This window comes from Anabrus simplex, chromosome 1, assembly GCF_040414725.1.
Source record: "Anabrus simplex isolate iqAnaSimp1 chromosome 1, ASM4041472v1, whole genome shotgun sequence".
Lineage (NCBI taxonomy): Eukaryota > Metazoa > Arthropoda > Insecta > Orthoptera > Tettigoniidae > Anabrus > Anabrus simplex.
The window spans coordinates 137,457,704-137,474,437 of NC_090265.1; the positions used below are offsets into that span (position 1 = coordinate 137,457,704).

Consider the following 16,734-nt stretch of genomic DNA (forward strand, 5'->3'; position numbering starts at 1 on the left):
CAAGGATGTGATAGATGAAGAGGGCAAAAGGGAACTCAGATGACTAAAGAATGATGCAATGGAGAAGTGTAAGGTAGCTGAAGAAAAATGACTGAAAGGAAATTGTAATGATGTTGAAGATGGTATAATTGTAGGAAAGGTAGATACTGTTATGAGAGAATTAAACAAAAAGAAAAAAAAAAAAATACAAAGAAGAAGGTTCACGACTGTGTAAAGCAACTGTGTAAAGAGGAAAAAGGAGATGGAAATAACCTGGAAAGAGGGGAGGCTATGAATGCTGATGGGATGAGATGCCTAATACTGACATCATATGAAGTCTATGACTGCTTCCTCCCAATCCTAGACCTTTCCCATCCTTACCTTCCCGCAAACCTTCGGTGTGTTAGTATGACATTACCACTAGGAAAAGAAAAAATGGAGCAGTGAGGGACCTGTTTTGGAACAAGGATCTAGAAATAGATAATATACCCTGAGAATTGCTGGCTATCTTGGCAGAAGTCAACACAGCTAAGTTATTCAATTTAGTATGTAAGATAAATAAGAAGTACTATATGATTCTGTAAGTAATTTTTTTATCTGCAAACATAAGACAAGTGTGAAAACTGCTGCATCATTAGTACAGTACTGTATTTAAAGTGTGTAAAATTTTAATGTAATTTGGTTACAGAACAACTCTGAAAGAAAAAGAAAAGTAATAGTCTGTAATATATCTTTGACTGGCAGAACTTGGTAAATTGACTTGATAGCCTACAGAAATAACAAGGAATGATTCATTATTGATCCCACTGTGCGATTCAAGCCCCATACAGAGCAGCTGGAGGAAGTACATCTTGAGAAAAAGAACATCTATCTGCCGACAATGCATTTCTATAAACAGAAGTATTAGCTTGATAATATCAAACTTATCGGATTGATGGTTGTTGAAACATGTTACCATCTCAGACTTCTTTATAAAATTCTGGAAAGAGTTTCAGCTACCTATGAAAAGCATCTGTAAAATTGTCATTGCTGCAATTCGAGGATTTCTGACCATACTCTGAACTCATGTATATGGACTAGGATTTCATGATATAAACATATGTTTTCTTTCTTAAAATATATATGCATGTAATGTATTACTTTGTCATTTTGGGAACCCGTTCATGCGGGAAGTTGATGATGATGATGATGATGATTATTATTATTATTATTATTATTATTATTATTATTATTATTATTACCTGAGTTGGGTGTGAGATTCAGTTTGGCTTCAAAACAAATGTATGGACACATGAAACAATATGGCTTTAGGTTTATCTTAGAAGACTGAATAAAGAAGGACAAGTCGTCATAAATGGTACTTGTAGATCAGGAAAATGTGTTTGGTGACATTGATTTGATGGAGCTCTTTGGGACCTTGTAGAGAAGGGTTATCTACAATCTGCACAAAAATCAAACTGCAGTGATCAGATTTGAGAGATATGAAAGAACTACAACTCTGAATAAAGGTTATAGCTTATGCCTTCCTCCTTTTTATTGTTTTTGTGAAGCAGAAGGTGAAGGAAATAAGAGAACTTGGAATAGGAATCTCAGTTCAAAGAGAAGAAATCAAAACCCTAAGATTTGCAGATATTGGTATTTTATCTGAATCTGCAGAATACATGGAGAAATTGCTTACTGTTATGGGGAGAGTTTTGTAGAAGCACACTATGGAAATGTATACGTCTAAACCAAAAGTAATGGAATGCTGTGGAATGAAGTCCAATGATATATTGAAAAATGAAGTTAAAGAAAAATAGATGAATAGTTTTGAGTAGTGGAGAAACCAATGATGGCAAAAGTTAAGAGCACATAAAAACAAGGAAGGCCTTCTTATGAAAAGGAATTTGTTCACCTCAGACATGGACATGCATATCAGAAAGATATTTCTGACGACTTTTGTGGCACTGTGTGGAAGTGAAACGTAAGACAGTAATTGGTGCAGAAAGGAGAGCATTGAAAACATGGTATTACTGAAGAATTTTGAAGGTATTGTTGGTAGATAAGGTCATAAATAAAGAGATTTTGATTTGTGTTGGTGAGTGATTTGGCAAAATCGGACTTGAGACACCCAGGACTTGTTCATTTTGTTTTTGAGGCAAATATAGGGGTCAAGATATAAATATGACGACCAGATTAGATTAAGTGTAGGGTACAATACTTATATAGAGACGAAGAAGTTAGCGTTGGGTGGGGTGGCATGGACAGCTGCATTAAATCAGTCTACAGACTACTGCCCAAACACTATAAATCATTTGTGATCTTCATGAGAGATGATTGTTCCTATATGTTATTCTTAACAATTCATTATAATGGTGCTTTCTTCATGCTTCAAATTTTGTTTCAGATGCTACTCTCCCTCATATATCAGCATCACTCCTTACAGAAGAAGAAGACAGTCTTTTTGCATTAGCCTATGCTAATGGTGGAATCCTTCTATTGTGTATGAGTGATAAGGGTGTGGTGACAGAGAAGATGGTGAAACAAGATAGTTACGTGCCACGTTTCCTCTCTGGCATTACCAGTGCATTAATGTAAGTTATTAATATTAAGAATGTATTGACTTTATTCCTGATTCTTTGTTTATAATGATCATACACACCTTGATGAGCTTATTCTTTCTGTTGCCCCCTAAAACAAGGCAGTCAGTTCAGCCATTTCTTGTGATGTATGTTGTATTGTATACCTGTATAAATAAGCCTGATGGGACTGAAAAGTGATTATTTTGTGGCTGCTTCCCAACTAACATATTGGACAAGTAATGGAGTGACTTGGCTACATGGTTTGGATCACACAGCTGTGAGCTTGCATTTGGGAAATGGTTAGTTCAAACCCCAATATCAGCTGGCTTAAAGATGATTTTCTATGGTTTCCCATTTTCACACCAGGCAAATTTGGGGCTGTACCTTAATTAAGACAATGGTTGCCTCCTCCACATTCCAAGCACTTCCTTATCCCATCGTTGCCATAAGATGTGTATGTGTAACTTAAAACAATAGCAAGTAACAGAAAGGAACAAGTGAAAATCAGGTCATATATAGAAAGGAACAAAAAACAGAACAAACACAGTGACAGATCACTGGGGAAAGGCAGAAATAGGAAGAAAACACAAAAGAACAAGGGCAATCTCCACATACACTGCAGTCTTCAAGTAGATTGGTTTTCTCGTCTTCGAACCCAGTTTTTCTAAATCAGTTTCTTCTCAGTCCCCAGCAAGCTCATTTCTGCTTTATCAGAAAGGCAGGCTGAGAAGTTTGTCTTCTTCCAGTTTTCTTTCAAGAGCACAAAAGATTTTCATAATCACAGAGGGAGAAGAAACTACTTCCAAACAGGTTCAGTGTGAAGGCTTCTCTCTAAATGGCTGGAAAAGAACTTATCAGCCTTCTTTCAACTGGTAATGAAATGGTGAGGAGGAGTGAGAAGGCCTTTGCTTTCTCTCTTTCTGGGCAACCATAGTAGGCTGCCTATGATAACGTTTATAAGCATGGCGGTGTTCTTTGATAGCTGCTGCAATTTCAGTGTTCCACCATGGAACGAGTCTTCGTCGGGGAGACCCTGAGAAGGAGGGAATGGACTCCTCAGCAGCAGCAAGAATAACTTGGGTGATGTACGTTATTTCCTTGCTGACGGTCCGCCTGGTATCGTTGTTAAAGACAGCTAGTGATGTGTACTTTGGCCAATCAGCATGTTTAAGAATCCATTGAGGAGGAGCCTCGGTGGATTTTTGTTTCAACAAAGTAAGGATGATGGGAATTTGAAGAGGAACAACATGAATTTAGAAGAAATAGAGAAACCACAGATCCAGTTTTTTTCACTTATGTAGCTAATGGAAAAATTTTGGGGAATAGGGAAGGACTTGATAGTGTTTTTGGATTTGGAAAAAGTGTATGACAGGGTGGAGATAGAAAAAAAACATAACATCCTAGAAGCGTTAATTAAAAGTGTTCAGATGTTATATGATGGTTGTGAAAGTAGTGTGCAAGTAAGAGATGGAAGATCTCAGTGGTTTAAAACAAGAAGAGGTGTCCAACAAGAGAGTTCTCTTTCTCCATTGCTCTTAATTTCACTAATGGATACTACAAGGGCTGATTTTTTTTTTTTTTCAAGTTCCGATAGGCCATAAATAATAGCCGTATTGAGATAACAAGATGATTGTATTACCAAAAGATTTGCACATTCTTACTTATTTTTCTACGTAGTCACCATGAAGGTTGAGGAATTTATCATAACGAGAGACCAGCTTTCCTATACCCTCTGCAAAGGACTCTGCCACCAGTGAGCTCAGGTAGGTCCTTACAGCGTCTTGAAGCTCTTCGTTAGTAGCGAAGTGTTGTACACCTAACCACGCCTTCATTTCTCGAAAGAGGTGATAGTCACACTGTCCTAGGTCAGGACTGTAACATGGGTGGTCAAAGCCTTCCCACTTGAACTTTTGGAGAAGTTCTTTTGTCACGTAGGCACTAAGCGGTTGTGCTTTGTCATGGATCAAAACCACGCCAGATGCGAGCATGCCTCTTCATTTGTTTGTATAGCTCTCCGGAGGCGATGTAGGGTCTCGCAGTAGACTTTCTCATCTAGCATAGACTGGCAGCAACTTCTTTGCAGAGGCTATAGGAACGCTGGTCTCTCGTTGTGACAAATGCCTCAGCCTTCATGGTGACTATGCAGAAAAATAAGTAAGAATGTACAAATCTTTTGGTAACAAAATCATCTTGTTATATCAAGACATCTATTATGTATGGCCTATCGGAACTTGAAAAAAAAAATCAGCCCTTGTAGTATCCATGAGTGAAATTAAGAGCAATGGGGAAAGAGAACTCTCTTGTTGGACACCTCTTCTTGTTTTAAACCACTGAGATCTTCCATCTCTTGCTTGCATACTACTTTCACAACCATCATATAACATCTGAACCTTTTTAATTAGTGCTTCTAGGATGTTATGTTTTTCTAAACATTCCCATATTTTTTCTATCTCCACCCTGTCGTACGCTTTTTCCAAATCCAAAAACACTATTATCAAGTCCTTCCCTTTTCCCCAAAATTTTTCCATTAGCTGCCTAAGTGAAAAAAACTGGATCTGTGGTTTCTCTATTTCTTCTAAATTCATGTTGTTCCTCTTCAAATTCCCGTCATCCTTACTTTGTTGAAACAAAAATCCACCGAGGCTCCTCCTCAATGGATTCTTAAACATGCTGATTGGCCAAAGTACACATCATAGCTGTCTTTAACGGCGATACCAGACGGACCGTCGGCGAGCAAATAACTTACATCACCCAAGTTATTCTTGCTGCTGCTGAGGAGTCCATCCCCTCCTTCTCAGGGACTCCTCGACAAAGACTCGTTCCATGGTGGAACGCTGAAATTGCAACAGCTATGAAAGAACGCTGTCGCGCTCATAAACGTTATCGTCGGCAGCCTACTCTGGTCAATTTGGTAACATTTAAAAAACTCCGTGCTAAGGCGCAAGTTCTTATTCGCCAAAGTAAGAAAGCTTTGCGGGAGAGATATGTGTCATCTATGACATCACATACTCCATCTCAGGCGTGGACTAAACTTCGACATATTTCGGGTATCCAAGGTTCATTTTCTGTACCGGAAATTTCCATTGCAGGCAGTATCGTCACTGAACCAGTCTCGATTGCTAACTACGTAGCTAGTCATTTCGCAGATGTATCTGGCTCCGGGAATTACCATCGTGATTTCCTCACCTTGAAGCGGGAGGCAGAACGTCATCACCTTAGTTTTGCCACTCAAGCTCCAGTGGACTACAACGTGCCCTTTACGGAGTGGAAACTCCGCAGCGCCTTAGCGCTTTGCAAGGACACGTCCGCTGGACCAGACAATGTCCATAACCATCTATGTGTGTGTGTATATATATCTGAATGTCCAGGAAATGCCTTATTCCATTATCGCCTCTATTTTCTATTCTTTTGTTAGAAAATAAGCCATTGTGAATTAGATCCACTCATTGTATTAATCTCATTATCATTTTTCATCATCATTTATTTTAAACTGTAGTCAGCGGATACTTTTTAATATATCATCTCATGTTGTCCATCTCATACCATTAGGGGCCGAAGACCTTCGATGTTAGGCCCCTTTAAACAACAAGCATCATCATCATCATCCTCTTCAAATTGATCTTCCGTTATTTCTCTCAGTCTCTGTTCTGTCATCTTCTCCATTATCTTAAAGCAATGTGACAAAAGTGATGCTTCTATAATTGGTACACTTCCTTTTACGTTTTTAAACAATGGTATTATACGGTAATGCCTTTTTTCCAGGCATCTGGCAACTTGTTCTCTTTCCATATAACTCCCAGTGTTTGAGGTAGCCACTGTATTCCAGGGATTCCAGCTGCCTTAATCATGATTGCTCCTGCTGACTTTTCACTTCAATCATTATGTCCCTCAACATCTTTGTTTTTCTTTGCTATGTTTCTTTAATTGTATGCTTTACTCTGTCATTCCACCAACTTATTTCTTTTTTACTTTTTTACCTTTTGTTTTACCACATACCTCAATAGCACAATTAAGTATTGTTCTAAATGCATTCCGCTCTTTGTCAACACTACCTGCCTCATATTTTGGCAATTTAGGTCATGAAATGTCAAGATTCATCAAAAACTGAATTTCAAATTTTTGGTCGAATACAGTACTTCCTTTACCCACACCATTGTTCAAAATTAACTGAAATTGAGCTGATAAATTATGGTTGGAAAATTACTTTTCCTTGCTTTCCCCTCTGTTGACTGTGGATGAACATGGCAAATTAGAGGGTTGTCCTTATCCTTTTATCATGGCCTGTGATTGTTGGATGACATATTTCCTACACTCTGAATAAGGAATAACAGGAGCAGCAAGTGTGAATTTACAGTAAGCTAGGAAGGATACGCAAAGGAATGGAATGAAATATTGGTGGAGACAGATGGGGGACTGTCTCGTTGGGTATTCATGTCCTTCGCCTGGCGCAATTCTTTGCTTGAAAGAGACGTTTAGATGGTCATTTCAATACAATTTTATTTAAGAGTGGTTGATGATAACTACAGTAAGAGACTAATGGGATTATAATGAGCATTTGTCATGTCAGTATAAAATAAATAAAAATCAATTAATTGATTTTATCTTCATGGCTCACCATGTTAACAGCTGAGATTGACCATTGACTGATGCTTGCAAGGTCAAAAACTATGTGCACACCTCCTATACTGCAGCTGCCATAGCACAGAGTACAAACATCCTGCACTCGGTCTGGGTTTTTTATGTGAGACCCTGCACACTTGCACTGGTATGTCAGATGGAAGATTCTGTACCTCAATTAAGGCTACGGTTGCTTTCTTCCTAGTTCTAGCACTCTCCTCTCGCATCATTGCCAAAAGATCTGTTTGTGTCAGTGCAGTGCAAAATAAGTAGAAAAAGGGATTTTTTTTTCCAGTGACTTTCTATTCAGAAATCAATATGAAACAAGTTAAGAAACACTATCGTTTTCGATCCTGCGTAACTTAGGATTGTAGGACAACCATTGTGGTACCATCCTCCCGGTCTGAAAGCTTTTTAATGGTACTCCAAATGAGGGATCGGAATTGTTCAAATTGCTGATGTTTCGAACATTTTTTTGTAAATTTTCTGTGTTCATAGTCACTTATACACAATTTATACTTGTATTAGCTCTGATATCACTGATATTTTTAGCCTGTTTATTTGCGAACAAAGTGAGACCAGAATCTTTTAAATTGGTCAATGCCTTCACTTGCTTCAGGACTCCGAAATGTACTGAATGCGGGTAAATGAGCGCTCAAAGCTCCAGGCTCTCGCATCACATAAATTTATCATTGTAGCATTTAGTTGCATGCAGACCTTAAGAATGAAATGTCATGTTAAAAACAACAAATAAAGTTTAATGACTTTGGTTCTGCTTTTGAGATTTTTTTTTTTTTTTTTTTCATATTCAGTCACTAGCTTCTCACTGTAAATCAAATCTTGAAGGACGAATGTAGAGAGAAACTACGCTGAACGTGAATACACCAAATGCCAGGGTGAAACTCCACATCTTCACTCACTGCCATCATCTTAGATGTTTCAAGCTGGACAAGCTAATGTTTAGTCCTTTTCTCTTCCTGGCTTTTTTCTTTGACCAGTCTTGCCTGTTGTGCAGGATTAATACCTTTTTGTATGAGTTAACATAATACTGCTGATTGTTTTTAGCTTCTTAACTCTTTTAGAATCAATCTGCACAGGATTACAGAGTTGTTTATGCGTTGAGAAATGGGACAAACTTGTGGGAAATTTGACATTTTCTTCACTTACTATGAGGAAATAATGCCTTGTACGGTGAGTTTTATGACTTTTTGGTCACTGCTTTTGAGATTTGTTTTTCATATTCAGTCACTAGCTTCTCACTGTAAATCAAATCTTATCTATGTATTTGTTTTTTGAAATAGTCCTATTTCTCTGAGATTCTTATCCCATATAGAACTGTAGATACCAAGGCTAAAATCATATGGTCAAAAGTCGTGGTAATTTCCAACCTCATTTGCTGCCCAGTCAGCTGCCCAGACCTTCACATCAAGGAGGACACAACAAAGACATTTTATTGTTATGATATTAACTTTTTTCTACTTTTTTAAAAAAACTACTTTGCTACTTGATTATCTTTTTTTTTTTTTTTTTTTCAGGGGTGGTGGTCGGGGCTTGTCATCTCAAGAGGCAGTGAGTTTAGTGCTACATAGCATTGGGTTGGAAAGTTATCTTTTCTCCCTCTACCGTGATGGATGCTTGGCTATGTGGGCCTGTGGCAGAGTCACTTGCATTTGCAGTCTTGACCTGCCACACAGCACAGGGGGTGAATCTGGCCGTTATGCCACTGAAGGAGGTAAGATATGACGTAAAAACTGCACTATGCTCTAAAATATGTTTTCAAAAGTCATTCTTTATATTTTGCTGGGTAGTTACAGTCGAACCCCAATATTTCGAGCCCCCATTACTCAAATTTTCAGTATGTCGAAGTAACTTTAATATCCTTTTTGTCCTATTCTTCACGTGCATTTATTTCTCTATTACTCGAAATTCGATTGCATGAATTTCTCTATTTCTCAAAGCAAACATTTCCTCCCATGAAGCAAAAAATATTCTGTAACTCCAATTTTGTAAAACATTAGCTTGTGGTTTGTAAGGAACAGTTAACAAGTAAATAAAGGGTTACAGTGATGCTGGGAGCTAATACAACACGAACCAAGAAACTAAAACTGCTAGTAATCAGAAAATCGACGAAGCCTCGCTATTTCTCAGGTGCGAGGCTCCTGTGCATACTGTCAATGCTATTGGTGAGTAAGAAGAAGAAGATTGAGATTCCCAACAGGAGGAGTTGGAGCTACCTTCTGTACCGTCAGCAGACTAGACGTTAAATGCAGTGGCTTTTCTTTGAACCTACATACAGAGTCAATCAAATATAAATAACTGTTTTTCACAGCAATAAATGTTTTTGAAAAGTATGAGGGCTGATCAACAAAGACTGAGACTGAATTTTTTCACAGATGTTTATTTTATCTATTTCAGTATTTACATGATCTTTTTCAAAGTAGTCCTCTCTTACTTCAAAGCACTTTTTATAGTGTGTCTGCCAGTCCTTGAACACATGCTGCAGACCATTTTTTGTCAGGTCCTTGATAATTGCCCCACTTTTCTGGAGCACTGCTTCAGAGTTCTCAAATTGATTGCCCTTAAGCTTTGCCTTTAGTGATGGGAATTTTAAAAAATCACAGGGTTCAAGATCAGGGTTCTAAGGTGGATGCAGTACACAGGTAATGTTGAATCGAGCCAGGAACTGCATGACTTGATTTGCGACGCGATGCTGTGCATTGTCTGAAGAAGTTACCACCCAGTCCGAAAAGCTCTGGTCACTTCTTTGCAATGTGCTTCCTCACTGTAGCCAATACTGACGTGTAGTATGCTGTTGTAACAGTAGTGTGAGGGGGAACTCCATGCTGGTCACCTCCATTGTCTGGTATGCAAAATGCACGTAGTGTCTACAGAATAAAGCATTACTACCAACCTACCGATACGAGAGTGCTGCCGCCTACAGACATTATATATAAAAACCTACTCTTTTCTAATATTTATGTTACAGATAGGAAATTATCATGGAAGCTACAGCAAAAAATCAATTTCAGTCTTTGTTGATCAGCCCTTGTATGTAGAAGAAAAGAAAGTTAACAGTAAAAAACAGAAGAGGCTAATGGATTTTTTCCAATGGTGTTAACGGAGGTATGTTTCTTGTTTAACAAATGTATGTACTGTATTCTGTCTTCTAAAAAGTTACTATAATAAGTAGGGCTCGGATCTTTAAGACCTAAAGATAGCCCAAATAAGCAAGCAAATATGACCTCAAAAATGACTAAATATGACCTCAAAAGTGACGAAATATGACGTAAAAATTACTAAATATGACCCGAAAATGATTAATAAAAAATGGCCCTTTTAAAATAAATTATAAATCGAAACGGCAATTCCTGTTGTTAACTAAATTATTTATTCTTACTTTAATATTAGTTTTCTGAATGTACATGTGCAGTAATTATTCGCAGTCTATTATCCTTGATTCACTTATCAAACTTTTGTGAATACATACCTATAGAATACTAAGTTTGCTAAGATGATCACACAACATTTTGAAAGTTAAAACATGTTTGCACCCTGCATTGGTGGTTTGAAATACGAGAAAACTAGAAATCAATCTATTTAAATATATATACATATTTTGGAACGTTTAAGCCCGGATTTCATTAACATTATTCAAATGCGTTAAAGTTTAAATTGAGCACCAAGGAACGAGTTAAGTGGATGTCTTTGAATACATTATGGTAGGGCGTCAGAGCCTATAGTGCAAATTCACATACCTTTTTCATTCTTCTCCGCAGGTGGAATTGAAGTGTATGACAAGATTCATCTTCAAAGCCTCAGGCGTGAAAGATCTCTGATTATCACTTACATTATTGTAAGAAGAGAAGCTCCTTTCTACGTCACAAGACGTTATTGGTGCATATTTAAGTCATATTAAATCACTGCTGTTGAGTATGCACTCATCTTGAAGCGTACTGGTACCTTCTCTTCTAAGAACATCATTTATCTTGCACACACGGTGAAAACCATCATTTCAATTAAACACATTTTAAAGTTTCCGTTTTACACTGTCGCCAACTATTCCATGTGATCATTGTACTGAAAGTTCAACACTTCTCACATGAATTTCTAAGCCAGCTGATTCTAAACGAGTAATTGCACTCGATAAAATTCCAAAGTTCGACTTAATATATACCAGACTTTCTGACAAACTGTTGGAAAACAATTCCTGCGCAATCTTGATAGAAAAGGCATCATCTTTGTTGAAGATGTTAACAATTTTTTTGATCGTGGAGTAGTTTTCACAATAATACGCGGCAGCATCGAGCCACGTCCCCCACATAGTAAGAACAGGCTCTGGAGGGAGTGGTGTCAAAGGAGTTAACTCCTTGAAAGTCGCAACCAACAGTGGTGCCTCAAAAACAACTTTTTTGACATTAGATATTAATTTACCGACTTCAGGAAAATTTCCACGATTTTCTTCTGCCACCTATGCAGAGCATGCGCAAGGCAAGTGACGTGAATCATTCTTGGATAAAACAGCTTGAGGCCTTCAGCATCTTTCACCATGTACGGAGCAGCATCAGTAACAAAAAGAAGGATGTTTTCCCGCTTAATTCCATCCTTCTGCAAAATTTTTAGTGCATTAGAAATAAGAATTCCAATTGTTGAGTGATTTGCTCTTTCTAAAACTTCTGAGGTTAGTAGAAAAATATCCCCAGGGTTATCAGCACGAAGTGTTCCAATAATTACATTCCCTATATATCTACATGCAGTGTCCGTCGTCTCATCAATAGATATCCAAATCTTATTGTCTGCTACACTGTGTAGTATTAGTATCTTCATAGCAACGCGATAGTTTTTTCGCAGTGTTGATTCTGTAGGAACAGATTTTTAGTGTATTTCTCCAGGAAATTCTTGAAATGGGGATTGTTCGCCTTGTTTAGAGGAATGTTTGCAGACACCATCATCTCACAAAGTACCTTTACAAATTTGAACATCTGTCCATCGCTGAAGATGTAACAGCCTTATCGAATATCAGTTGCTGCCTCTTCTTATCGACATGTTGTCGTTTGACATTGCTGCTGTGTTTTGTTGTGTTACAATGTTGTTGTACATTACAACGTTTTTCAGCCAGGACTTTCACTTCACACAACTTGCAGAATAGAACTAAACCGTCTGTACAGAAATATTCTTCTCCAAATTCCTTAACAAAGCTTCGTAACTTAACACTAGTAGAAGACTTTTCCTTAGGCATACTGGAATGGGAACTGGGATACGATTACTGTAAACTGACGCTTGTGTAAGAGAAAGGAGGTTGATGTTCTAATATCTGAACAAAGACAAGTGAGCGATTACCACAGGTAATTAGCTCACTGCTGGGACGGGATTTTGCGGATTGTTTCTGTCTCTACCTGGGAGACCGGGTTGAGCGGTTTGGTTAGGGTGAGGTCTATGACCTTCATTATATACAAAGGGTATTCCACTCGTCTCAACAGCGTGATACCGAGAAGCAGTTTTGTGAATACTAGTTCGCATTCGGTAAGTTGAAGATGATTTTGCACACGAACAGCTGTTGTCAAACCACCGAAATATGACGTTTCTACTAAAATAGCTCAAAATATGACCTTATGGCAAAAAATAGCCAAAATATGCATTTATGTGACAAATGAAAATCACTTAATTGTGATGATAATCACCTGATTTGCACCGAAATCCAATCAGACAAGAAAATAGAGACAAAGAAAAAATGACTTTTCCTAAACATCCGAGCCCTAATAAGGTTTATAAATAAAGTGATGCCGTAAAATACGAGTTTGTTAGTATATTCTTAAGTACTGTTAAAAATACTATCCATTATAAGCCCGTAGATACATATGATTCAATTATGCACTAAACAGGCTCAAAAACGGTATTCTCTATCTCGAAATTTCAATAACTCGAAATAAAAATTAGCTCCCGAGGTGATTTGAGATATCGAGGTTCCAATGTATTATACTAACTTCAGTGTTATGCTTATGATAATTTAGCTGTAATGGGGAACATTGTTTCAGTGGTTGCAAATCTACTTCTATGCTTAGTTGTTGTTTGAGTCATCAGTCCTTAGACTGGTTTGATGAAGCTCTCCATGCCACCCTATCCTGTGCTAACTTTTTCATTTCTACATTACTACATCCAACATCTCTTCTAATCTGCCTGTCATATTCATACTTTGGTCTACCCCTACCGTTCTTACTGCCTACACTTCCCTCAGAAACCAACTGGACAAGTCCTGGGTGTCTTAAGATGTGTCCTATCATTCTATCTCTTCTTCTGGTCCAATTTAGCCAAATCAATCTCCTCTCACCAATTCGATTCATTATCTCCTCATTCATGATTTGATCTATCCATCTCGCCTTCAGCATTCTTCCTTAACACCGCATTTCAAAAGATTCTATCCTCTTTCTTTCTGAACTAGTTATCGTCCATGTTTCACTTCCATACAATGCCACAGACCATCTTTCAAAACATCTTTCTAATTGCTATATCAGTGTTCGAAGTGAACAAATTTCTTCTCCTAAGGAAGGCCTTCCTTGCTTGTGCTAGTCTGCATTTAATGTCCTCCTTACTTCTGCCATCACTAGTTATTTTATTACCCAGGTAACAGTACTCATCATCGTCGCCATAAGACATATCTGTGTTGGTGCGACGTAAAAAAAAAAAATAACAATACTCATCTACTTCTTTTGAGACTTCATTTCCTAATCTGATGTTTCCTGCATCACCTGACTGTTCGACTGCACTGCATTACTTTCGCTCTGGACTTAGGTATTTTCATCTTGTACTCCTTACCCAAAACTCTGTCCATACCATTCAGCAATTTCTCCAGATCTTCTGCAGTCTCGGATAAAATAACAATATCATCAGCAAATCTTAAGGTTTTGATTTCCTCTCCTTTGATCATGGTTCCCTTCCCACATTCGTCTTTGATTTCCTTTACTGCCTGTTCTATATAAGCAATGAAAACTAGGGGGGACAAACTGCAACCTTGTCTCACTCCTTTCTGGATTGCTGCTTCTTTTTCAAAGCCCTCGACAAAGTTAAAATACTGTATGTATATACAGGAATATTCACCTAAGATGTTACACCAAAATAACTTCTAATCCATTGAAGATATTGATATTCTGTTTTTATATTCTCGTGAAGCATTGTGTTCCATTATTTTGTGGGATTGATAAGAATAGTGATATAGAATCCAGTTTCAGTTTTATAAATGAAACTGTAGTAATTTCTGATACCAACAGGGAAGTTTGTGTTAAAGACATCAGGCATGTAAGTAATTCCTACATCATCAAGCAAGTTGACATTGCTGTTAGGGTTTCACAGCAGTGATCTTGTATTTGGGAGACTGCGTTTGAACCCCACTGTCAGCACCCTGAAGATGATTTTCCTTGGTTTTCCCATTTTCACACAAGGCTAATGCTGGGGCTGTACCTTAAGACCATGGCTACTTCCTTCCCACCCTTAGTCCTTTCCTATCCCATCATCACCATAAGATGTAAAGCAAATTGTAAAAAGAAAATTCATACTTCGGACACTTATTTTTTGAAATATCAATAATACTTCAACTTGCTGATCTAGGGCTGAGGGCCATTTTATTACAGGTGGACTAAAGATGGAATAGGGAGATTTATATTTTTAAAAGAAATAAAATAATGGTGTTGGTTGGTATCATCGCAGCATGTGCTGCAATATCGATTGAACTCTTTGGTCCAGGGCATCATCACTTGAGAAAAGACTGCAAGTATGCATTGTTGTTTTGTCCATGTTTGAAGATGACTTGTTCTGGCTGCCCACAATTTTTCTCTGGCTTTCTGCATTTCCTGCAATATCGATTGAACTCTTTGGTCCAGGGCATCATCACTTGAGAAAAGACTGCAAGTATGCATTGTTGTTGATGGTCAACATTTTGAGCACATTAAAATAGGTTAGTGTAAGGATCTCTATTTGAGATCTTTTTAAAAACTGAAACTTATACTGACATCTCACGATCAATCAGTAAATTTATTTACTCAAGTCAGAAGCATATAACTTTTTTTGTTTTTTACATTACAATTTAGTAACAGTAAAACAGAAGGAATTTTACACATATATGCCAAAGTGGTATTAAATAGTATTTGCCCTGAAGTGAGCAACTGCGACTGCATTTCCTTGTGCCTTGAGCAAATCCTCCTCACTGCAAGAATCAGGGTAACATGAGCACTGACATAGATGCTTGGTAGTCTGCACCTGTCCGCATTCACATAGTGGTGACACGTCCAAATATCCCCATTTAACTAAGTTGTCCTTAGACTTCCCAACACCTGTTCTTAACCTATTCAGTGATCTCCATGTGATCCAGTCCAAGTTGTGTCCAGTTGGTAAGCATTCAGCTGGTTTTGTCCATGTTTGAAGATGACTTGTTCTGGCTGCCCACAATTTTTCTCTGGCTTTCTGCGGAGATGTATTTAGTGGAGATGTTGACTGTAGGAAGCTCCTCCTAGATTTCAATCCAGCCTTTGGTGGAGAGTGTCTGTGTAGTGGATGTAGCTCATTTTCTTCAACTTTTTTCCTTTCAACATTTGCGGCTACTTCCCGGCGTATATCAGGAGGAGCAATTCCTCCATACAATACAGTTTGTCAACTGGAGTTGGCTTCAAACATCCAGTATGTCTTGCAATTTCATTAAGGGCCACATCTACTTGCTTTGCATGGGCGGATTTATACCACACTGGACGGGCATATTCACCCGGGGAGAAGCAAAGTGCCATGGCAGAAGTACGGACCACTTGAGGTTTAGCACCCCAGTTACTACCAACAAGTTTCCGAATGATGTTGTTACGGGCTGACACCTTGTGTTTTGTGTTTAGGCAATGCCGTCAATAGGTGAGGGACCTGTCTAAGGTAATTCCAAGGTATTTGGGTATAAAACAGTGCTCCAATTCTGTGCCTTCCCAAGTCACTTTCAGTTTTCTTCCTGCCTGTCTGTTTCGAAGATAGAAAGCTCTGATCTGAGTCTTTTGTGGGTTTGGCTTCAGGTGGTTCTTGTTGTAGTAGTCAGAAAAGGTTTCTAGAGCTCCTGTAAGCATCTGTTCTGCTTCTTCAAAATCACTTGCCTGCACCGTTAAAGCAAGGTCGTCGGCATATATGAAACTTTTGGTTGCCTGAGGTCTGGGCTGATTATTTGTATAAATGTTAAAGAGTATTGGTGACAATACACTCCCTTGGGGTAAGCCATTCCTTTGGGTCCTCCAACGGCTCTGACTTCCTTGGAATTCAACGTAGAATCTTCGGTTGTGCAATAAGGTGGCAATTATTCTAGTGAAACCAAGGACCAGGGTCAAGCTGTAGATCTTGTGCAGCATTATGCGGTGTTGGACTGTATCATAAGCTGATGAGAGATCAATAAATGCCACTCCAGTGATCTGGCCCTTCTCAAACCCATCCTCTATGTGTTGTGTTAAGTGAGTTATTTGTGCTGTACAATTTCTCTGGGGTCTGAAGCCTGCCTGTTCAGGTAATGGTAAATTGTCGATCTTTGGAGATAGGCGGTGCAATACCATCCTTTCAAATGTCTTAT

At 38.2% G+C, this 16,734-nt stretch overlaps 1 protein-coding gene across 1 annotated transcript in view; it reads left to right on the forward strand.

Annotated features, from left to right (window-relative positions):
• Nup160 (nuclear pore complex protein Nup160) overlaps positions 1–16,734 on the forward strand; it is a 358,544-nt gene that overhangs the window by 50,900 nt on the left and 290,910 nt on the right. The window contains exons 5-6 of the mRNA XM_068225252.1: positions 2,366–2,552; positions 8,693–8,889. Coding sequence (XP_068081353.1) covers positions 2,366–2,552; positions 8,693–8,889 — 384 coding nt within the window. The remainder of the gene's footprint in view (positions 1–2,365; positions 2,553–8,692; positions 8,890–16,734) is intronic.